This window comes from Lontra canadensis, unplaced genomic scaffold, assembly GCF_010015895.1.
Source record: "Lontra canadensis isolate GAN:19392208 unplaced genomic scaffold, GSC_riverotter_1.0 scaffold4, whole genome shotgun sequence".
NCBI lineage: Eukaryota > Metazoa > Chordata > Mammalia > Carnivora > Mustelidae > Lontra > Lontra canadensis.
The window spans coordinates 18,092,963-18,117,684 of NW_022630998.1; the positions used below are offsets into that span (position 1 = coordinate 18,092,963).

Consider the following 24,722-nt stretch of genomic DNA (forward strand, 5'->3'; position numbering starts at 1 on the left):
AGAGTTAAGATGAAATCCCCAAAGAGTTGATTTTATATATGTTTCAAATGATAACATAATAGAGCAAAGATTTTATTATAAAAATAATTGTTTTTAGAAAATTCCTGTTTTATCATTTTTATAAGTAATCCAGGTTATATTTTTAATATTAATAAATCATAGAGCACGTGCTTCTTTGTTGAAGCCAGTGGTTCAAAGAAAGAACCTGTTTTTCCATGATTCTAAATTATGTTTTGTAAAATGTAAACCCATTAAACAATAGAATCCAATCCTCTGATTTTATAAAATGAAAATGGCAAGTGGGGAGAGAAAATAAACGGATGGGTTATACAAGCTACAAACATTGGGTATGCAATAAAATGCAAGAACAGTTACACAAAATGATTTTTAAAATAAAACAGACAGGAAAGATGGTGGCATTTATATTATGGACTACATTTTGATTTACTGCTTTAATTTTACACTGATATGCCCAGGGAGTTCTTTCTTGGGTCAACTCAGCTTCTTAAAAGTGATGTGTCAGCTTTTATTGCAAAAGGTTTATCCCACCAATCCCTCATATGTAAAAGAATGACAGACTTGTAAGTGATGAAACAGGAATACGGCTGGGATCAGACAATAACATCAGATGTGAACCATTTGACACAATTCAAAAGTGCCTGCAGACCCTATCCACCCTAACACCACAGCATACATCACAAAATGTGATAGAGATGTATGTATTGTATAGGTATGTGCAGCCTAGATAACAAAATGACCAATATATGTTCAAAATGCTCTGGTGACAACAACACAGAAAATTAGACACTAGTCTTAATCACAAATACTATTTGAAGATTGGATCCAAGGACTCAGAAATGTCTATCATTCCTATCTCTAACTATAGTATCAGATTTTATATTTTGAGCACTTTGATGGTACCAGAATACCCTCTGAATTTAAGAGGCAATTTCTCACTCTTGGTTACCTAACCTGACTTTTAACTAATGATCAAGTGTACAAAATCTCCAGCAGTTATGGGCCCATAGGCTCACAAACACACATTAAGCTGCCCTTTTCCTCTAAGCATCCATCCCCTGGGCCCCGCCCTGACGTATGTTCTTCATAAACACATGCCTGCCCAGCACACTGGAAATCATCATCTGGGATGAGGACTCAGAGTTACTCGAGCGTCACAGAAAGAAAATACTCAAAAGATCTAACTCCTTAGATTGAATTTAGCATCTGTGTTCACAGCATAGAGACAGCCTGAGGTAAGTATCAAGTGCTTTCTGACACTAGGCCCCCAACAGAGTTACTGGAGAGAGACAGGGGGAAGAATGGCTTCTGTCACCATGAAATTTAACTAGCTGGGCAGCTTCAAGAACATTCAGCTAACTTTTTTTTTTTTTAAAGAATAATTCTTTACACATTTTTTTAAAAGATTTTATTTATTTATTTGACAGAAAGAGATCACAAGTAGGCAGAGAGGGCGGGGGAAGCAGGCTCCCTGCTGAGCAGACAGCCTGACACTGGGCTCAATCCCAGAACCCTGGGATTATGACCTGAGCTGAAGGCAGAGGCATTAACCTACTAAGCCACCCAGGCGCCCCCATTCTGCTAACTTCTTAAAGTATATTCACTACCAACATGATCTTTCAATAGTTAAAAAAAAAAAAATGAGTGATACATACGCAAGTTATTTATTGTATCCCCCCAACATTCATGTCTGCTTAGAATCTGTGAGTGTAAAGTTATTTGGGAATAGGTATTTGCAGATGTAATTGATTTAAGATAAGGTCATACTGAATTGGATGGGCCCAAATCTACTGACTGGTGCCTATATAAAAACAGGGAAATTTGGACACAGAAACAAAGAGAGAAAGTCAGGTCAAGACAGAGGCAGAAATTGTAGTGATGCATCTACAAGCTAAGGAATGCTAAGTACCGCTGGCAACTGCTCAAAGCTGGCAGAGACGCATGAACACAGTCTCCCTCAGAAGGAATCCATCTGCCCTGCCAACACCTTAATTTTGGCCTTCTAGCTTCCAGAACTGTGAGAGAACATGTTTCTGTTGTTTTAAGACAACAAGTTTGTACTAGTTTATTACGGCAGCTAAAGGAAACTAAATTACTACCGCAAGTGGTGTTGATTTGATATGGCACTAATAACCCCCAAAGTAATCATAAAAATTCAATAATAAAAAAATCTATGTATACAATGAAGCACACTGGTGACGGGTCAACTGGATGGCCATATCAAAAAAAGAATCTTTGTGTCTAACTCATACCATACACAAAAATCAATTCCAGATGGGTCATCGTTCTAAATGCGTAAGGTAAAATCATAAAGTTTTCAGAAGGGAACAAGGGAGAAAATCTGTGGGTTGGCAGATTTCATACACAAAAATTAAGAATTTACGCTAATCAAAAAACATCATAAAGAGACTGAAGAAGTAAGCCTGAGGGGGAGAAGATACTTGGAAATATACATGAGCAACAAAGGACTCCTATCTTGAATATATAAAGAGCTCTACAAATCAATTAGAAAAGGGCAGAAAATCCAATAGAAAAAACATTAATCACCTGGGCACTTGACCAAAGTGTACCTCTAATGGTCAATAAACAAATCCAAAGGAATTCATCTTCACTAGCCATTAGGGAAATACAAATAATTTTTTTTAAAGATTTTACTTATTTATCTGAGAGAGAGAAAGAGCACGAGAGTGGGGTGAGGGACAGGAGGAGAAGCAGGGTCCCCACTGAGCAGGGAGCCCACGCGGGACTTGATCCTGGAACTCTGGGATCGTGACCTGAGCAGAAGGCAGATGCTTAACTCACTGACTCACCCAGGCACCCGGGAAATACAAATTAAAGCCAAAATTGCAATACCACTATACATCCAATAGAGATAAAAGATAAAAGATAAAAGAGATAAGAAGAGAGATTAAAAAAAAAAAGAGATAAAAGATCTCTATTAATACAAAGTGTTGACAAGGATACAGAGCCAGAATAGTACTTAAATTCTCATACCCTCCTGATGGAGCATAAACTGATACAACATTGAACAACGATTTGAGGGTAAGGTATTAACTATAAATATGTTATGACTCAGCAATTCCACTTCCAGACACATACCCCATGGAAATGCATACATATATTCAACAAAGCTATATATAAGAATATTTGTAGCAATGCTATTCATAATAGCTCCAAATTGCAAACAACTCAAACGTTCATCTACAGTAGCTGAAGTGGCTACCACAAAGCCAATCTCTTCCATATACTAACAGTACAAAGTCAGTGTTGGATTCTAAATTTGCCCTTAAGAGACCAATAAGTTATTTGCATACTCCTCGAAGTGCACACAGAGACTATAAATTTTATTAACATTTTAAATATAAAAGAAATCTCAAATATTAAGTTGACAACTTTATTTTCAAGGGCACTAAGTGTAAGTCTGTCATCTTAAACCTGAAACACATGGTCTACAAATTTTTCAAATGGTTTTAATTTATAACCTCCATCTAAAAAAATGATAGCAGCAAAGAAACAGTCTTGATTTTTCCAACCAAAAGGTGTCCTTTGAAAGATGACATTGCTAGAAGACAAAATAAGTTAAAATACAGCAACATAACACAAAACAACTGGGCTTCAGAGTAGAACTAATCTGAGTTTGAAGCTCAGCTTTTTAATTTACTAGTAAGTGATGGGAGGGAGGTTATTGATTCTACCTATCTATTCAAGGAAGGTAGAGATATCTGTCTGGCATTGTGTGAGGATTAAATGAGGTAATCTACATTAAACACTTAAGCATGGTGTATAGAACATAACAAGCACTGAAATGAACCAGTTTCTGGTATGTTTCACTCATTTGTTTGCTCAGTATTTACTATGGGTTGAGTCACATTTTGAAGATACTGGTTTTTATTAAGGATGGTAAGAGCCTCATGATACAGAAGAAAGTTGAAAATCTTAATTAGAAAAGCCCTCAGAAATCGTCTGACTTAAGCATCACACTTAAGGGGAGGGATAGGCATGGCTCTTTTGGGGTCAGATCAGAGACCTGGGGGGAAGGGAGCTTCTCAAGCTCCATATGGCCCACCAGCTGGCCTTGCCTCCTCACACTGAGAATAGTGTGTGATGGGAGAACTCATCACAGAAGATGTGCAGTAGCCTAACAAGAGGCAGAAAGGGGGTTGTTTAAAAAAAAAAAAAAAAAAAAAAAAAAAAGATGTAATCCAACCTCTTGCCTTCCCCAGTGAAGACACCAAAACCCTAAAAGACATTCTAATTTCTGGTTCAATACTTTCTTCCTTTTTCTGAAAGCTGCCTTTTGCCTAGTCCCTGGAAAATCTGACTGGTCTCTAAAGCAAAACCTGTTGTCAAAATGTGATGATTCAGAGTCAGATGAAACAAAGAATTAATCTCTTCCTCCCAAACTTTTACTCTGTCAACAGTTTAATACTGAGAGATCAGTATTAAATCTAATTTAATACTAATTAGGCAACTTTCCCTTTTTTAAAAAAGGGAAAGCAGTCCCCAATACCGAGACTCCTTTAGTACTTTGCAGAGAAATATATCCACCAGTATCATCCTCCATAAGAGAGGTATCAGTAAGAACTCCTAAAACAGGATATTCTCAATACAAACATCACTGTCATTTCATAATGACCAACTAGGAAATCAATGGGGAACACCCCATTGCAAAAGGACCTACTTCAAGCATTTATTATGTAAAAATAGACTGGGATTTGAATAGAGGTTTTCTTTTCATGTGACCTCATTTTGACAGCAGTGTCAGAATTCTTTATTTTGATATTCAAACAAGACCATGTTATACAAGCCTTTTATCAACACTTCCTGCTCATCAATGTCATTATGATTCAAAGTAAAGACTTCATAACTAGGAAAATGAAGAAAAGGGAACGTGGCTGGTTGCTTTTTCAGCCAATTACTCTGCTGAACAGAACTGTGAATCACAACATTAAAGGCAAGCAACAAAGACATACTGGCAATAAGGGAGACTTACCACTACTCTTGAGGCCAGATCCATGTATCCTAGCTTTTCAAGGAGGTTACAGATGAGGCCGGTCTGGAACAGGGCTTCAGTGATGGGTGCGGTATAGTTCTCATTTCCAAGGTAATCAATCAAATCAAAGGCCCTCTGAATAGATACCTTGCCTAAGCTAAAAGGTAATGGAACAGAAAAGTCAATATGCTGAGGGAGATGAACTCTACAGACATGCAGAGAAATGTTATGAACAGATGGTGAGTCTTGAACTAAAATTTTAAGCTTAGAGTGGTATTCTGTAAAGTCAGACTAAATATTATTATCCTTGATTAAGTTCATGTGTATGACCCAAGGTTAAAGATAGATTTCATGAGAAAGATAAACAAGAGCTCAAGTTTTATTCCCCAAGTCACCTGTAAATTGCTACAGACTCATGGAAAGTATTATAACGTCCCGTTTCGTGGGAAACGATGGAGAGTGCTACCTTTATTTATTTATTTATTACTTATATTTACCAGGTGAGGACAAGTAGCATAAAGAGGATTTGAATCAAAAAGAAAATATTTTGTTATTTGTATGGGAATTTGTCAAACTTGTTACAGGTCCACTGTGAATTTATGGTGAGTATATTTTAAGAATTAACCATTTAGGTGAAGTCAAAACAATGATGGCTCAGATGATGTAAGGTCACTTCATACAAAATGAACCAAAATAAGAAGGTCAACAAAGGTCAGAAAGAACACTTTTGAATATTCCATGTGTCTCTAGACCCAATAACAACCCAAGTTGGTACTCTCACTTTTCAGAGGATAGCTACACACATCACTGCCATACATGGTTTTGGGATTCCGTAATGCACAGAGTAGTTAGGAGGCAAGCTGTACACAAGTAAGAAGGCCCCACTTCTCAGACACATTGCTTAAACCAGTGGGTAGGCACTAAGCTTCATGCCTAAACTAAATGCTGCTTGAAAAGAATTCTCTCATGAAATAAAGCCTGGATGCCTACTTTATTCAGCAAACAGGTGTCCTACTTGTCGGTATGGGCAAGTCTTAAGATATTATTTAAATCTTGTTATTTAACTGTTCACTGTGTTTGTAGTGGATGTTTCTATATAGATTATAACACCCCTGAAGGCAAGGATTAGAACTTACATCTTCCCAATCATCCAAAACGAGTACACCTAACAGACAATACATGCGCTAGTTCTCTTGAATTATTTTTCTAAAGTGTTTTTTTCTGCAGAACACTTGTTTAAAAACCAACCAGCCAACCCAAACCAAGCTCACGTTACCCTGCAAGCTCAAAGATGTTGTTGATGAGGTTGGCTCGGTCTTTGTCACTCAGGACGTAAGGATTTGTTTTCAGCTGTTTGATTAGTGCTTCCCAGTCGTCATCCTCATAGTGTACAACATAATAGCCATTCATGTTCGTATTGACTTTGACCCACTGCACTTCTTCTGTAAGATTGATGACACCTAATACAGACCAAAAAATGAGAGAAAGAGAGGAGAGATAATAGGAGAAGAAAAAGTACTGAATGGGCATTTTGTTTGTTTCAAAGTTAATATAGTATATTGTTACATTTAATTATTCTACTAAGGAACTAAATTTCTGCCTCCTAATGCAGTTATTTTAAAGTCAGCAAAGATCACCCACTCATTCGTTTCAAAAATTTTTTTACTTTTTTTTTTAACTTAAGATCAATTAGCCAACATATAGTATGTCGTTAGTGTTTGATGTAGTGTTCAATGAGTCATTAATTGCGTATAACACCTAGTGCTCACCACATCATGTGCCCTCCTTAATGGATAAAGAAGATGTGGTTCATATATATAAGGGATTATTACTCAGCCATCAGAAAGGATGAATACCTACCATTTACCACTCATTCATTTAACAATTTTTTATTTAATGGTGAACAAGGGAGAAATGCCCCTTCTTCCCCAGATCTTACAGCCCAATGTAGCCAGGCAAACAGAGTATCCTATAAATGTTATCGACGGAAAAAGAAAATTTGGCATTCAATGGAAGAACATAGAAGAAATGCTCCACTACCAAGTGGAGGTTAGGAGAGGTTTCTGGGAAGAAATGACATCCAAGTTGAGAGTTCAAGATATACAGGTGTTTTAAGAAGGTGATGAGAGTGTGTAGGGTGAGGAAGCAGGGAAGATAGTGAAAAAATATGTAAAAAGTGTTCCATCTCAGTCTTTGTCTTTAATTACATTGGAGGAAGAATAAATGAAGCTATTTAGAAAAGTCACATAATTCAAAGCTAGCAAAAATAGACATTAGGGGAGGATGAAGATCTCATTAGGCACAAATAAATAAGTCGGTTAAAATAACAGGAAAGTGATATGCATTTTTGGGTCCCTACTATTAAATATACGAATGCTAAAAGAATTGTTGGAAATTTATATAAAATGATTTCAATTAATAAGGAGTCATAAAATATATGACTACCAAAATATATTACTACAAAATCTGACTACAAAATATATGTAGGAATTTTTCAAATACTTTAAATTACAAATCGAGAAATGTCCTTTAAGTAAGTTGGCAACAAAGACTTGGATTTAATTTAATAGTTAAGCGTATGCTTCTGAGCATCTCCAGATTTACTTTTTACCAGAATCTAGTTCCATGAGCTTACTATTTTGTTTACTGCTAATCCCTCAGTGCCCAGAACAATGTTCCTAGCAGATACTAAAAAAAAAAATCCTTGGTGAATTAATAAATGAATGAACAAAATAACCATGTCACAGTAAAGGTTTTCAAACCAAATCTAAATATGGTTTATAGATACTTACGAAGTAAGTTTTCTTTTTATTTTTTTATTTATTTATTTGACAGAGAGAGATCACAAGTAGGCAGAGAGGCAGGCAGAGAGAGAGGAGGAAGCAGGCTCCCCGCTGAGCAGAGAGCCCGATGCAGGACTTGATCCCAGGACCCTGGGACCACGACCCAAGCCGAAGGCAGAGGCCTTAACCCACTGAGCCACCCAGGCACCCCACGAAGTAAGTTTTCTTTCCAACTTTAAGGAGTACTAATTTTTAAAAATTATCAAAGAAGAACAGAGACAAGGAAAATAATCTAAACTCAGACAATGATAGCTTTGTGGGGTGTATTCCGTGCCAAGACTTTTCCCATACACATTTTAATTAATGTAATATTTCACACAGTGGATAGATATGCATTAATATTTGTATTGCTTTTTTACCTATCGGTTTCTACCTCAGCCATTTTCCACTGTCTTCATATGCAGTATGAAGCATATCCACTATATTCAAGTATCTTCATAAATTCCATTTGAAAAGCTACCATAGTTTAACCCATCTTCTATTTGGAAATACTTACACCGTTTTAAAATTTTCACTACCATAATATTGGCTTTTGCACATAAAATGCATTAGAAACACATTTAAATTTGGTACCTAAAATCTCAGGGTCTATCAACTTCAAAAGCATGAATTATTAAAATTTATCAGATTCTCTTAATACCTGAGTTACTCCAATTCTACTGAAACTACAAAGGATGTTTAATATGGAAAAGACTTACATTCTGATCATGTCCTAACATGACATACCAAATAATTAGTTTTTTCCATTAAAAAATCCTATATTAATTTCTGTTCTATGGCTGATAGAGCAGAAGATGGGAAAAATCAACTACATTAATAGGATTTATTCCTTTTCGTAGAGCAGAATGCAGTTCTAAGGAATAATAGGGAGACATTTAAAAAAACAATGACTGATGAAATTATCAGTAACTACGGAAAAAATATCGACCTTCTCCAGGTCACCCAACGCAATTTCCTGCAGAGCTTTTATCAAGAAAGAACCTTGGGAATCAAGACTAAAGAGCTCCAAATATCCCTTTGCCAAAAAAAGAGGCAAGAAATGATAAGTATGGCAATTCTTCCACTGGATGGATACAGGAAAATACTGAAATACAGTGTATTTTGACTGATAAGCAATTTGCCGTGTTGTAAACTTGGCCAAGTCCAGACGGTAGAAAGGAGGAAGGCAGCTGGGAGTGTACTCGAAATTATTACTGTCATCTCGATGACAGAATACAAAGCAGTGTAGCCAAGAGCAGAGAGAGGAGAGTTATCATTTAAAGAATCAACATATTAGTCTCCCTCAGGTCTTCTGAATGATCCAGAATGAAGGACCTTAAAACCACAGGTATCAAAAAATAATAGCTTTGCACACAAGGGAGGTAACTACATCCTACAGCTCAAATGTGGATGAGGCTACCCTCATATGTTTTTAATTTATGGTAATCATTAACAGATTAAGAGTTCAATTTTCACAGTCCATTGAGTATTAAAAAAGACTCACTCCAATCTTATATGGCAGAAGCCCAGATGAAGCAATTTAGTAGTGATTTTAAAAACCATTTGTCAATAAGCTACGAAAATCAACTACTGTTTTATACAGAAACGCTTAAACACAGAAACAAAAAACAAGTTCTTACACTAAGTTGAGAAGTTGCCTGTGCAGCTTGCTCCAGAGGGCTAGCACGATATGCGCAGTTAAACTACATCCCCTCTTGTTCAAAAGCATTCCTTTCCCCAGTACCCTTTATTCTCCTTTATTTTACTGGGGGGGGGGGCAAGAGCAAAGGATGGCACATAATAAATACCTTAATTATATGCCCTTCCTTATTCTTTTCTTCCAAATGCCCTTTATTCAAAGACAACGCCAGGTCTTTTAGTTTGAGATACATACTTCTGGCACAGTGGTATCATCAATGTTTCAAATTAGATTTAATATAAAGATTTCCTACAGTTAAAGAGCTTAGGTCTGAGTAAGATGTGGATGAGAGAGGGAGTGGGGAGGGAAAAGAGGAGAGAAGGGAGAGGGAGACACTCATTATTTTAGTGAAATTTCCTCAATATGTAGCTTGACAAAATGGCCCCTTTCACACCTTCTTAGGCCCAACTATTAATCACTCAAAATTCACGTATGTGGGAAAAAGTGACAAAGATATTGATCAAACAGAACTCCTATAGTTGACTGAACAAACGGACTAACCCAGCAGCCCTGGCATTAGAACACATGGAAATATACTAGAGACTTAACAAATCACACACCGTACTAAAGTCATATGGCAAAAAGTAAGCCTCTGTAGCCCCCGTCTCCGCTACACTTCTTTGGAGAATAGAAAAAAATTAAAATGCAAATAAAATAAGAGTGCTTCTCACCAGAGCATTAGGAACCAAGAAGACCCAACCAACCACCCTCAGGGTCAATAAGTTTTAGTGAGGACAGAACATTTTCAGTGTGGACTCTCAAAACCTGAACTGCCAGGAATTGAAACAGCGGGGGCAGCAGCAGCAAGGGGAAGGACATTTGAGAAGAGGAAGTAACAGACACTGCTTTCATCATCTGTTGGCTCCGTTCCAGCTCCAGATTAAACCAATTATATGATGGCACATTTTGCATATTCCCCTTTATTAAGAATACTTGCAGAGGAAGGAAAATAGAAGTTATCATTTCATCAGGCTTTGAATGCTCTTTTCCTAAAACTTTTCACAGTGAGACCTGAAATTGAGTCACCTCGTTACATACTAAAGTTTATTCATTTAAAAAATGTGTGCGGGCTGGGTGCTAAGGTTGCAAAAGTGATTCACCTAGCCAGGAACTCTACCTTAAACAGGGAACACATCTAATGTGGGGACAGACCTAAGGGAAACAGTATTTACAGTATATCAAAAGAAGAAGAGTAGAGCGTATTATTAGAGCACACAAGCAGACATCTAACCTGTCTTGAGGTTAGGGAAGGCTGCCTTGAGCAAGCAGTGAGCACGCTGAGATCTGAAGAATGAATAAAGTAAATCAAGGGAGTGGAGAGGTAAGAGTGTTCTTCCGGGAGAGCAAACAGCACGTGCAAGGGCAGGAGAGCACAACTGAGGTATGAAACAGTTTCTGTAGAGCAGAAGCACAGAGTGCCAGGGAAGGGCGGAGGGAGAAAAGGCTACAGCAGGAAAACAGGAGCTAGACTTTGGGATACAAGACTCAAAGACAGTTTTCAAAGCTCACATTCAAACTGAGCTTTAAAAGATAAGGGTATTTTATAAAAGCAGGTTTCTCATTGCCCAATTATTTCTAATACCACCAAAAATTTACATACTATTGGGAGGTCTGGAAAATTTCCTTATTGGTCCAAAAAGGGAGATGGGATTAAGTGTTCTTTCTTTAGTCAGGGACTATCCTTCCACGGCCACTTAAAAGTAACGAGTTTTGTTTTCATCAAAGGCAGCCCTTCCTTGAACCCCTGGTTATGTTATATTAATCAAAGATATAATATTATCAAGTGTTCTTAATGTTTTAAATGAGATTGTTTTAACACTCTACTCTAGTTAAACGGCAATGCAACTGGCATGCTCACATATTTCACCTGGCATTATAAATTATTACATCACAGAAAGGCAACTTAGAAATGTGTATTAAATCACAAAAGATAACAGTCTTCATTTCTGAGAAGCATTCCTATGAAGAAGTTCATATAATGGCAAAACATTTAAGATCACAAATTTTTACTAAGACCTTTTTTTAAAATAGAGACAAATGGTGAATCAAGTGTCCAACAGTAAGGAAAAATCAAATCAATATTGTATGTGTTTTTTAAAAAGGCAAGATAAAAATCACTTGTACACAATGGTATCAACTAAGTAAAAAAAATTTAAAAATTATTAGAAAGAAATAATCATGAGAATAGTTGTGATGGGGTGATCTGTTCTCCATTTTCTAGATTTTATATAATGTGGATATACTATGTTTAAAGATTTCTTTTCCAATAATAACATGAATAACAACAGGTAACTTGTATATACCACGTAACACAGGCCAGACATCACTGTAGGTGCTTCACATAAATGAACTCAATCTATAACACTATAAAATAGGGTCATGATGTCCACTCCGTAGCTGAGGGAATGAGGCGCAGAGAATCACAGAGCTACGTGCAGGCATACAAGTGAACCAGACACTCTGGTTCCAAAGTCCATTCCATTAGCCACTAGACTCTACTCCCCTCTCAAAAATATAGGTGTGAAAACCAGATACAAATTCAAACAAGAAATGTTCCCTTTTCATAAATCTAGAGTATCACTAATGGTTCCTGCAGGACCCAAGATCTTCATGTTCTTTCAGGATGTAAATTAAGAGGGTGCATGGTGTGCCATTTACAGTGGTATTTAACAAATGGTCAGAAACTACATTTCAATTTTGTTTTTTATAGACTCCCATGGGTCCAACAACATATACAATCTTTACATTTTCTTATCCCCCTCTTCGGAATCATAATTTCTTACCCCATTTTCTTATTAACAAAAAATGTATACTATGTTCATAGGACATTTTGTAATGATTATTTGCTCTAAATCTAGATCATGAATCAACCTTTATAATGCATGAGAATCACCTGAAATGCAGTTGCCCAAACTCACCCCTAAAATGTAGAGAGCGGAGTACACTTTAAGAGACTGCTCTGCTTCTACTACTTTATACTTGGTAACATAAAATATTTATCTAGGATATAAAAAAAGACAGCATTTGCTGTTTTCTACCAAGACTGCTAGCACATTCAGGGCAATTTTCTATACTTTACTTCCCATGAACAAGAAAGACTAACTTCATACATGATATAGGGACCAAACTCACTTTAGTCCTATCTTGTGTAGGTGATTCGTAAAACTAGATCCAACAGTGTGCACTTTGGAAACCATAATCTCCTTCCTGCTGCTAGGTCAGAGTTTTAAAAAAATATGCTGTTACATATTTCTTATCAGAAAAGAATTAATTAGAGTCAAACCTGACTTTTTGTCCAGTAAATATACCAATGGGTATTTTGAGAAATTTCTTCCCTCAGTGACATAGGATAGTGGAATATGCCAGAGATAGCTGTAAAAAAAAAAATTTTGGAAGATTATTACTCTCTCCAGTATTTCAGTCAGTTACACATAATTTGTTGGGTCTTTTTTTTTTTCCTTTTGGCAGGAAGAAGAAATTTTCAAGCTATTCCCAGAAAAAGATAATCTTGTTAGGTTTCATAGAAACCTGTGACTACAAATACTCTAACCCAAGGTTGTAAGAGAGAGAGCTGGAGGAGAAAGCTAGAATGTACCTTGCATCTGAAGGTTGAATTTCAGGCTTCGTATTTAAAAAGTATCTTTCTTGTTGCACATGAAGCTCCCTTCCTTTTCTCTGAACAGTCACTAAAGGAAATCCTTTTTGCAGGGTCCAGGTTTTCATCATTTTTTTTACATCTAGTGTTTTATTTGTGATCTACCAAAAAAAAAAAAAAAAGAATAAATTATTTTCGCTTAAAAGTAAACAGCTTAGTTTGTACCTTTCCCTCTCTGCCTACCATATTTTATGAAGACTACACGTTCTGTTAATAGAAAACCAGAAGCACAAATACAGAGTTAAATTTACACTTTGATCTAAGTGAATGAGCAGCTGCCAAAAGGAAAGTCACCTGGAACAGAACTAAGTGATAACTAGAGAAAGTGAGAAAAACCCTGTGTTGAAAAAGAAGTACAGGGCGCCTGGGTGGCTCAGTGGGTTAAGCCTCTGCTTTCAGCTCAGGTCATGATCCCAGAATCCTGGGATCGAGCCCCTCATCGGGCTCTCTGCTCAGCAGGAGGCCTGCTTCTCTTCCTCTCTCTCTGCCTGCTTGTGATCTCTGTCAAATAAATAAATAAAATCTTAAAAAAAAAAAAAAAAAGAAAGAAAAAGAAGTACACCCAGTGTTTGTCCAAATCTCTACGTCAGGACAAGCACTCTTTCAGCTCACAATACCACCCTTTAGAAGGTATGAATCATGACAATTACTCTTAAGAAGCACAGCTACTTTCTCCTGTGAGTCAGCCTGCATCCAGACCCTCTGCTTTCCGTGCACGTGAGCATCCACCTTGGAAAGAACTAATACCGTGGGGAGCGTCAGAAAGCAGCGACAGAGTAAGATGTCAATGGGCCCCATGCTCTCTCCCAGAAACTGCATCAGTGTATTTACGAAATCTAGACTCCAGCGTCGGAGATTCACAGACCCTAAAGTCCATTATCTCTATGACACTGGGATCATTGATTAAGAAGAAATTCTGGAACTATCTCTTTAAAGCAGGTGAGTTAACCTTCTAATTCCAACCATTTTCTAGGTTGCATATGGATTTGAACGGCAAGCGCCTAAAATCATTAAGCACTTTGTTTGCTAACAGTATTGTTCCATGATGACAGGCCTCACCTCTACATCCATATGCCCATTTATTTAAAGCAGAAAGGATGGATGAAATCTACCCAAATTCATTGCAATATTAATATTACATTTCTCATGGCTCTGATCTATTCATCTCTAGATAAGGAATTGGGATGAAAACAAACTTTGCCAAAGGCACTTTTGGGCCTCTGAAACAGAATGGAAATGAAAAACCCAGTGCATTATTTGATGTAGGTGCTGAAAGACCTGGGGATAGTGTTAGGGACGAGATTGGGATAGGAAAACATTATGATGCAAAAGCTGAAGACAGTCAGAAAGGCAGAAATATATTCTAAAGGTCAGGAGATAATGCAATGAGTATAGAATAAATAATGTGGCTTTCAATTGAAATGTTACCATATAATGAGAGAAAAAACAGTGATTTGGAAGCAACTCTTAAGTAATAGGGACTAATTCATCTTCGCAAAGAGAACTCAGAGAGAAGGGAAGGTCTATCTTCTGGTCGCAGGGTTAACAGCCAGAAAATGCAAGGTTTCAGATAAGATAAGGAAGCAGAGAGAGTATATGGGAAAGATTCAGGGTAGGAGGTGTTTTTGTTGTTGTTGTTGTTGTTTAAGATTTATTCACTTATTTGAGAGACAGAGAGAGCAAGCGTGCCCAGAGGGGAGGGGCAGAAGGAGAGAGTCTTAAGCGGACTCTGCGCTGAGTGTGGAGCCTGACATGGGCCGAATTTCACGATCCTGAGATCCACAACCCTGAGCAAAAGCCAAGAGTCAGATAATTAACCGACTGTGCCACCCAGGTGCCCCCAGAATAGGAATTCTTAATCCAGGGCCCTAAAACTTTGAAACTTTGTGTATATATGTGTTTTTTCTGGGGAACATGTCCAGAATATTCTTCAAAGTTTCAAATACGTCTGTGATCTTCCAAAACATTAGGAAACATTGATCTGGATCAGGGTGACATACCAAAATGCTCATAAGGGTTATGCAATTAGCAGAAATGTACAATGCAGGCTGGGTTCACGCACTGCTCTGAAGCCTAACTTGAACTTAACCGCACTGCTTGTTAGAACACCTGCAGGAACAACAAAATCCAAACAGCAAAATGATCCAAGAGCAATACGCAGCCCATGGTGGCAGCTTATGATCTATCCTGAATAAAGATGGCCTTGTAGGAACATGGCCACAAAAGACGGGAGGATTTATAGAGCAGAGTGTAGGAAAAAATTATGAATCAGAGATAGATAAAGATGCAAAAGCGTAAGAAAAGGAAAACAGATTTTTGAAAAAATCAAATAATGAAAATATAGTAATATATATTAATTCAGGAAGGACAACTTTCCTACAAAGTAGGAATTGAGATTAAGGTATAGAACAAAAATAGTTACACAGGGCCATACACAATAATCTCAATACTTAAGATGAGTACTTCCATTTCTTGACATTTAATCCAGTCATCCCCCCCTCTCTCAAATAACTATTCTTGGTCCCATAGCTTAGTTATATACTTGATAAAAATATAAATAGAAGAACTCTTCTCTCAGAAATAAATGAAATATTTGGGTCACTTACCTCATTAAAACTATCCCACAGATCATCACTTTGAATGGATGCATAGCTATGATTATGCAGGTAAAAAACAACAGCATGTTGAAATACATCTTCACTGAGGTAAGTTTTCAGCATCAACAAGAGGGAAGCTCCCTATTTTTTAAAAAAGGGGAAATAATGGGAAATGAAATAAAAGGTTATAGAATTGAGAACCTAAAATTCAAAATATAATTATTCTAAGTATATTCTTATAGAGAACTAGTTATAATACGCAGCTATTTACTGTCATATAATCAGATGTGAATTGTGCTCAGATTGTCTGAAAAATTATTTTAAGGGATTTGACAAAAGAATAATGGGAGCAGATTCCCACGTGCACTAATTCTACTATAAGCTACTTTATGTGGTCTGTCAGTTCCTGTCTCAGTGCTATGATAAGTGTTTATGAATACATCTTTTTTTTTTTTTTTTAAAGATTTTATTTATTTATTTGTCAGAGAGAGAGAGCGAGCACAGACAGACAGAATGGCAGGCAGAGGCAGAGGGAGAAGCAGGCTCCCTGATGAGCAAGGAGCCCGATGTGGGACTCGATCCCAGGACGCTGGGATCATGACCTGAGCCGAAGGCAGCTGCTTAACCAACTGAGCCACCCAGGCGTCCCTGAATACATCTTTAATAGAAAAGCATGCCACATTTTTCTGTGGAATCCCCATCCCAATCCCAGAGCTCAAAATACCAAAAGTTGAATTCATGAGTTCACTGCCAGAGATAATCAACAAGCAGAGCTCCAGAGGCCTCTCAGCTTGGGAGTACATTAATTTCCAGTTTTAGTACATCATGTTGCTAACGTAACGAAGATCTCTCTTCTTCCTGCAGAGTCACTTCAACTATGCTGGAAACTAGTGAATGCATAGGGCAGAAAGCATACACTAATAATTCCGAACCCGGCATGCAACTGTTAAGGTTCTTCAGTGACACTAGACCATCGCGGAAGCCCAGGTCGTCATTTCCAAACAACATCTTTGGGAGGCCTTCCCTGATTCAAGATAGAAATAGTTCTCTAACTTCAAAAACAATTTATATCACTCCCTGCATCTGCTACAGATATGTATTTAATATATATATTTAGATAGATATTTAGGTAGATATACATTTAAGTATGTATTTATAGATGTAGATATATACTTATTTCCTCTTCTAGACTGTATGCTAGCTGAGGAAAATCCAAAAAGCTCAAATCCAGTGACTAAAACAGCACTTAGTAATGAAGGTACTCAAATAATCTTTGAATTTCACTTCTAGTAAAAATGTAGCAGTATTAAGCCATCAAGATGATCAGATATAGACAACTCAACTTAATACTTACTACTCCCTTTTTTCTATTTACTCCCTTTTTTCTTTATTGTGCTTCATGTTGTTACTTTTTCTATCAACTTAAGTACTCATTCCTGTTCCCAACAGATCCCTTTCACCCCTGCATCACCAACTTTCCCTCACTACTGTTACATTCCCATTAACAAAACTATGCAACATTCCTCATTTAAAGCAAATTAGATAATGTCCTTCCTTTCTTATGCCTCTTCCAGTTATCACCCTATTTCTTATACTCCCTTTGTAGTAAACTCCTTAAAAGAGCTGTCCACATCTGCCATCTCCATTTGCTCTCTTACCGCTTTATGTAGACCCATCATCCAACCATCACTAAAAATGTTTTTATCAAGGTCACTGGAGAACTTCATGGTGTCAAACCAATGGTTATTCCCACACTCAACTTATCAACCTGCTAGCAGCATTTGATATGACTGATTACTCACTCCCCCTTTAGAGTCTTTCTGCACTTGGCCTTGGGACACCCTCTTGATTCTCCCCCTAATCACTGCCCATCGTTCTCAGTCTCTTGCTAGATCCTCATCTCCATGGAACCACCTCATTTTGGTGGCTCTTGGCATTTAAATTTTAGACCTTTTCCCTTTTATTTCAAAATTTACTTCCTAGTTGATCTCAACAGACATCCTATATCAGAATTAGGCTTAGAGATTAAAAAACCCAGAAAGAATATGTCTGTCAAACACATTTCCCTAATCATGCTTATTTGTTTTTGCATACAATATTGGTAAATTACTCAGTGTCCCACTTTTCCCAATTATGTGGGATATTTGCCCAAATATTCGAAAATCCTGATTCCAAAATCCTGAAATAAGTAGTTACCATACTGACAGGAGTTAGATATGCTGTAGAAAACAAAAGATCAGAAGACACTGAATTCAGGGTTTAGGGGGCGGGGGTCAGAGGATGATGGAGCTCAGTCAAAACAAATCTTGAAGTTACAGCTTTATACAAGAACAGAACCCCAAGTTTAAACATTTTTGTCAACAGATCCAATACAGGCTTTAAAAATCACAGCAGCAGCTCTGATTGGAATATATTTAATATAGCTAACTAAATTCCTGATTCCTTATTTGTTAACAGCATAACCATTTTCCATGCCAGTCAGGTGTTTGCCTGGGAAACATGGCTACCTCTTTGTTTACCTGCCTTCCCCTGTCACTAAATCCTTCCAGAACTTCCCTCCACCCAGTGCTTTTACAGTCATCATTTTCCTTCCACTTTCAGTACCACTCCTAATTTCACACTTTGACCACATCGTGTTAGGACTTCCTTTTTTTTTTTTTTTTTTTTTTAAAGCGCATGAGTGGGGGTGGGGGGAAGTTGTAGCAGTAAAGGAAGAAGCAAACTCCCCACTGAGCGGGAAGCCCAACACAGGGCACGATCCCAGGACTTAGAGATCATGATCTGAGCCAAAAGCAGACACTCAGCCATCTGAGCCACCAAGATGCCCCTGATCTATGGTGATCCTAATCAGGTTTCTAGTTTTCTGTTTTTGCTTTACTCCCAAACCTGGAGTCTATGTTTCTGATCCTGCAATCTACTTTTCAGTTCTTACAATCTCTTTTTATTTATGCGTTTTGGCAATTGTGACTTTGGAACATGCCTCAATTGTCAATAACCCAGCCAAGGGCTTGCTTAGAACATCCCCTGGATATATTCTATCTGTAGATCTGTAGACTGAACCAACTTTAAGAGATATATGGCTGTATGATCTGATTAACTACCCAGAATACCAGTTACAGAACTTAAATGAGAACAGAGATATGGAGAAAAACCCAGAAAAGTTAAAACCAAGATTTAAATAGAAGCAAACATGAAAATAATCTTAAAATATAATCTTTAAAGTAATCTAAATCATGCAGCTTGCTCACATATGAAATTAATTTGAGGGGCGCCTGGGTGGCTCAGTGGGTTCAGCCGCTGCCTTCGGCTCAGGTCATGATCTCAGGGTCCTGGGATTGAGCCCTGCATTGGGCTCTCTGCTCAGCGGGGAGCCTGCTTCCCCTTCCCTCTCTGCCTACTTGTGATCTCTCTCTACCTCTGTCAAATAAATAAATAAAATCTTAAAAAAAAAAAAAATTAATTTGAAACCCATTCCAGGTACTTGGTGTACCGAGCAGTACCTTAAAATAGGAAAGAGAATCAAACATTTCTTCAATCTGTTCTGAAGACTCAACAGATGATGATGATATTGGATGAGATGAATTCAAGGAATCTTTCTTCATGGTTTTAAATCGAGCATCTAAGAAATCTTCATACTAGCAAAAACATTAAACAGATTAGGAAACCACAAAAAGTATCAAAGGCAAAGGCAAGTATAGTAATTATTTATATGAGTTAGACTAATAACTGTTTAAATTCATTATTAAAAAAAATCTTCACTAGACTTTAGAAAATAAGCTTTTAAAATGTAGGAATACAGCAACTTTCATTTGTATTCCTTAAATTAAAAAAAAAAATTATAACCTCCTAGCCACACTGAAAAGCATTGTTTCTTAAACCATGCCGTAAGAATAAATTAAGAATCTATTACTAAAGCAACCAAATGTGTCAAGTCCAGAGAGAAAATCAAAGTAAATATTCTAAAATGGTTAGTGTACATTTTTAAAATAGCATCTGAAATTAAAAAACGAAAATAAAAATTGGTCCTTAAGCCAACTTTTCATACATGGTTTCTATTAAGATAATAGACATTTCCCTTAACTGAGATTCATTCAAAATAAAATATGACACTTAAACAGAATTCATTGATAGCTCAGTAGACAAGCTCCCCTAGAATATCCATTAGAAGGTTTTAAACATTCTGGGCACCACCAAGTGGTGAAACTGTATATCTCATTGCTCAATTAAGTAACACACATAGATTTAGAATATTTTGCTTAGTATTCTGGTTCCTTCTACCCACCTGAAGTTTTTGAACAGGACTTACATAAAAAGTTCAGATTAAAAGCTCTTAAGAGTATCCCTATTTTGAAACAGTCTTGGATCATATACCCAGGAAGTTTAATATAAAGTCAGAGAATTTTAGGGCTGAATGGGATCTTTATTTACACACTCCCACCTATTGCTTGGATTATTTGGCAATACCTATTGTACTACGGCCTGGTGTGTTCAAATATCTCTAATGATAGGAAACATCTCCAGAGTCTAATAATACAGTATCATTATTATGACCTCTATGACAGAATGATATCTCAATGATATTAGAAAGGGTACAAAATTTTTAGAAAGGGTACAAAATATGGTTTGTATCTTAACAGGGCAAATTACTTGTCTGTATCAGTCTATGTACCATGTTACAAGAAGGATCACAGTAAAAACAGAGAGATAACATTGTCTTAATTTCTTTCTCCCTTTATACAAACGATAAAATGTTTTGTTGTCCAAAAAAGGTTTATCAACTTTATCTAAATTCCTTCAAGGAGAAGGGCCACATCTCTTAAAAATAAAATGTAACAAAGTGATTTAAAATGTTCATCTTAACAAAGTATAAAATAATTTCACATAACTTCAGCTTTCAATGAAACATTTCAATAAATAAAAGCTTAGTTTTCATTGCCAAGTGTCAAGAGGTTGAAGATTTATCAGCAACAAGGATCAATTTTATCTTTCTAGAAACACTTTCATTTCTCCAAATGGCAAATATGAGAGTATGTATAACAAACGGTGTACTTACACTGGAGAGCTCTTTAAATATTTTTTCCAAAGAGAAATACTCCATGAATGTAGCAAACCCTTCATTTAGCCACAGATCGTTCCACCACTCCATTGTGACCAGATTACCAAACCACTGTGGGGAAAAAACAAACTACTAACCAACACAGTATTTACATTCTTAAAAATGTCCTAATAATTGAATTGTCAGATTAATCACCTATATCCAGATTATAACTACTTAAAAATAGTTATTAAACAAACTACGTTCAAATTAAACACTTATGAGAAAGTTTGTATATATTTACTCTAAAATGAAAATAAAAATTTTAATATTTTACTCTGTTGAATGGGAAAACAAGCAAGAAACACAATTCGCATACTTATCAAATTAACACACACACTGTTTGCTAGGTAAAAACAGTTTTTAGCCACTGCATTAAAAGTATTATTTCCTAGATAATGAAATTCTTTTACCTTCTAATATTAAGTTATTAAGATTATTTCCATTCTATCTACAGCCATCCATGACACCTAAGAAATAAATTTGTATGTGACAGATTTTCCTACATAAGCCCAGGCTTCATGTTTCTCCTCAGGCACTTGAGAGGAGGTATTTACAGGATTCAAAACAGAATTCAAGTAACGTTCCTTAAGATAGTTGGCATGCATATAAATAAAGGGCATCAGAAAGTTCTTTAAATGTCTTCTTCTATGATATAACTGTAAGAAGGTTAACAATGATAGGAGACTCTCCTAAAAAAAAAAGTATCTCAAAAATCCCCAAAATGGAGAGTGGTGGGTATGCAATTTAGTGTGGCCTACGGCTCATCTCAAAACAGCAGCAAAATAATATTACTAGGTATTGAAACAGAACAGTTTTGAGAATTATAATAACATGCTTTTCAAAGATATTATCTTTAAACCTGTTTCAGAGGAATATGGTTTCTAAGACTTAAAGCAGAAGTAACAGAGAAGTGGTGATGGGTGGCTCCACGCATAAAAGACCAAGAGGATATCCTCTAAAGGACAACGTGGCTACATGCCCAAAACCATGACTGTCAATAAAAATGTGCTTCAGATGTCAGCCTGTTATGAAGTGTTCAAAAGGGCTCCAGAGTTGCACATATATGGTGTTTGAGACAGGAAGCAAACTGACCAGAGCATGTGCACTCTTCTTCCACATCCCCCTTCTGCCGTGACACCCCCAAACCATACTCAACACTGTTTTGTTTTGTTTTTTTTAGATTTTATTTATTTATTTGACAGAGAAATCACAAGTAGGCAGAGAGGCAGGCAGAGAGAGAGGAAAGCAGTCTTCCTGCTGAGCAGAAAGCCCAAAGCGGGGTTCGATCCCAGGACCCAGATATCATGACCTGAGCTGAAGGCAGAGGCTTTAACCCACAGAGCCACCCAGGCACCCCCATACCCAACACTGTTAAGCCCCTCAGCAAGGGACAAAAGAAAGACGAGGTGTTGGGGAAGAAAACAGGATGTTCACATACCCACATAATTTTCTTTCTTTTTCTCCTTATCATACAAAGAGTACCCTCCCTCTCTCAAATTAACAAAGAACAGAGTTTGAGAAGGAGAAGAAAACATAAATCTAGTCCTGACAACTACAGTCCAAGAGTTTTGAGAACAGAGTGAAATTTAGGGGAGGGGTTTGTCCACCACAAAGCTATACTGAGCAGCTGGCATCTGTCAGGGGTGAAATAGATCTCTATCGTTACAGGGCAAGAAAGGAGAGGCAGATCTTGAGTAGACAGTGGTCTTCAAGCCCAGTGCTGCCAATTATTAATTGTATGACTTTGGGTAAGTCATTTATTTAAACTGAGTCTCAGTTTCCATATCTGTAAATTGGGATTATCACCTACCTCAGAGCAGTTATGAAAAGTAAGTGAGATAATGGATGTGCAAATGCTTTATAAACTGTAAAATCCTACACAAACATGAGAAAGCATTTTCATTTGAAATCAAGTTTGTGTTAGAAAACACCCAGGGGCACCTGGGTGGCTCAGTCTTTAAGCATCTGCCTTCAGCTCAGGTCATGATCCCAGGGTCCTGGGATTGAGACCCACATCAGGCTCCCTGCTTGTAGGGAAGCCTGCTTCTCCTTCTCCCACTCCCCCTGCTTGTGTTCCTGCTCTCACTATCTCCCTGTCAAATAAATAAATAAATCTAAAAAAAAAAAAAAAAAAAAAAAAAAACGAAAAGAAAATACCACTTTATTATGAAAGAAGGCAATACTACAATAGAACGCTGACTTTCTTATTAGCATCTAATTCTACTCTAAAACTCTAGGATATGAAAGAGAAATGAAATACAATATTCTTGGCTACTAATACCTGATGGGATAGCTCATGAGCAATAATTTTAGTAACCAGTTTTCTGTCCGCCACTGAAGAAGTATTGTTGTCATACAGAAGTGTTTCTTCTCGGAAGGTGAGCAAACCCCAATTTTCCATTGCTCCTGCTTCAAAGTCAGGAATAGCCACCAAATCTGGACATAAGAAGAAAGAAGTGATCAACTTTCCTTCATCTAGGGCTCCCTAAATAAAAATATTTTACCCATTGGTTTACAACTGTGAATCAAGAGATAGTGAGGTCATTTTATACTCAGCAAATGGAAACCTACTCCTGTCTTGTACGTTCCCCACCTGTCAGTCAGTTGAGAAAGACCTGAACCATCCCTTTAGAGTCACTGCTCCCCTGTCATTTAGCGAAGGAAGAGAAACCTAATTCCTTCACAATGAATCAACTTTCTAGAGCAGGGAGGATAAGGTGCAGATCTGACATTCCTCTATCTAGCTCCTGGTTAAACAGCTCTGACATGCTCTTGCTTTCCTGAGCTCCCAATACTCAATTCTTGTTATTTGAATCAGGAATTTCTTAGGAGGTGAGAATTAGTCAAACTCCAGACTAAGCCCTAAGCAAATTCCCACGCACACAGCTTATACACTGTGTAAGCCCTTTTAACACCTCCATAAACTTCTAAATGTTTTAAGCTCCACATTTAGATGTTTTTATGGAATCTGAATAATCTCAACAAATAGAGACAATTTTTAAAGATTTAAGTGTTTCTTAGTTTTCTTTTAAAATAACTTTGGCAACAGTTTTCTAAAAAAACATTTGCAAAATGAATCTAGGTTGTAAAAGTAATGAAAATCAGAGGCATTGTTTGATTCTTACCCAATTTCTTAAGCGGGTACTGAATTTCAAAGTAGTTTTGATAGAATTCAAGAAGCTTCACAGTTGTTTCCAAGGCATGGTGAACTTGACCAATCTTTTCTGGTACAGCATATATAGAAACCTAAAAGAAAACATATACATATGTGTATATATGATGTAAAGACAGGTACAACCAAAATGGCATGATAGTCATGTGAATACTGTGAAGCATATGTGAGAACTGAAAAAAGAGTTTTATGAGATTTTATAGGACAGAAACTCTTGCTTCCAAATCAATAAGCCCCTGGAGAATTTAGCAAGTCACTTCCACACATACCACCATGTTCAAAAACTTACTGATTTTTTTTAAGTTAACAGAACATCCCAAATAAACTATTTGGGTCATATCATAGCAACATATAAGCAGTTGCCTATTAATTTCATGATACTTGTCTTCTCCATTACCTAAAGTTGCCCTTCCTAACCTATGAGCTATCAAGACTGAAAAATTTGAAGGACAAAACAAATTTTCCTCTTTTTAGCACTTTTACAGTACCTGGCATCAAACAGGCACTCAACACAGAGGAGTCACATAAGGGAGTTAGCTCTAAAGCAAACATACAAGGCAGAAATTACACATTTGTTGAAATTACCCTGGGAAAATTTGTTACAGACCAATGCATGCTTTGTCAGTAAGTATGGCAAGCCTGTTTTTCTTCCAGCCTTGGGATAGCTT

General features: G+C 37.0%; 1 protein-coding gene across 3 annotated transcripts in view; it reads right to left on the reverse strand.

Annotated features, from left to right (window-relative positions):
- Window positions 1-24,722, reverse strand: part of LNPEP (leucyl and cystinyl aminopeptidase) — a 97,415-nt gene that overhangs the window by 10,639 nt on the left and 62,054 nt on the right. For all 3 annotated transcript variants that reach the window (XM_032845937.1, XM_032845955.1, XM_032845946.1), the window contains 9 exons: window positions 24,008-24,128; window positions 23,164-23,318; window positions 20,838-20,951; window positions 19,285-19,419; window positions 15,794-15,925; window positions 13,128-13,288; window positions 12,816-12,904; window positions 6,288-6,471; window positions 5,012-5,168 (listed from right to left, as the gene is read on the reverse strand). In XM_032845937.1, the coding sequence (XP_032701828.1) occupies window positions 5,012-5,168; window positions 6,288-6,471; window positions 12,816-12,904; window positions 13,128-13,288; window positions 15,794-15,925; window positions 19,285-19,419; window positions 20,838-20,951; window positions 23,164-23,318; window positions 24,008-24,128 (1,248 nt within the window). The remainder of the gene's footprint in view (window positions 1-5,011; window positions 5,169-6,287; window positions 6,472-12,815; window positions 12,905-13,127; window positions 13,289-15,793; window positions 15,926-19,284; window positions 19,420-20,837; window positions 20,952-23,163; window positions 23,319-24,007; window positions 24,129-24,722) is intronic.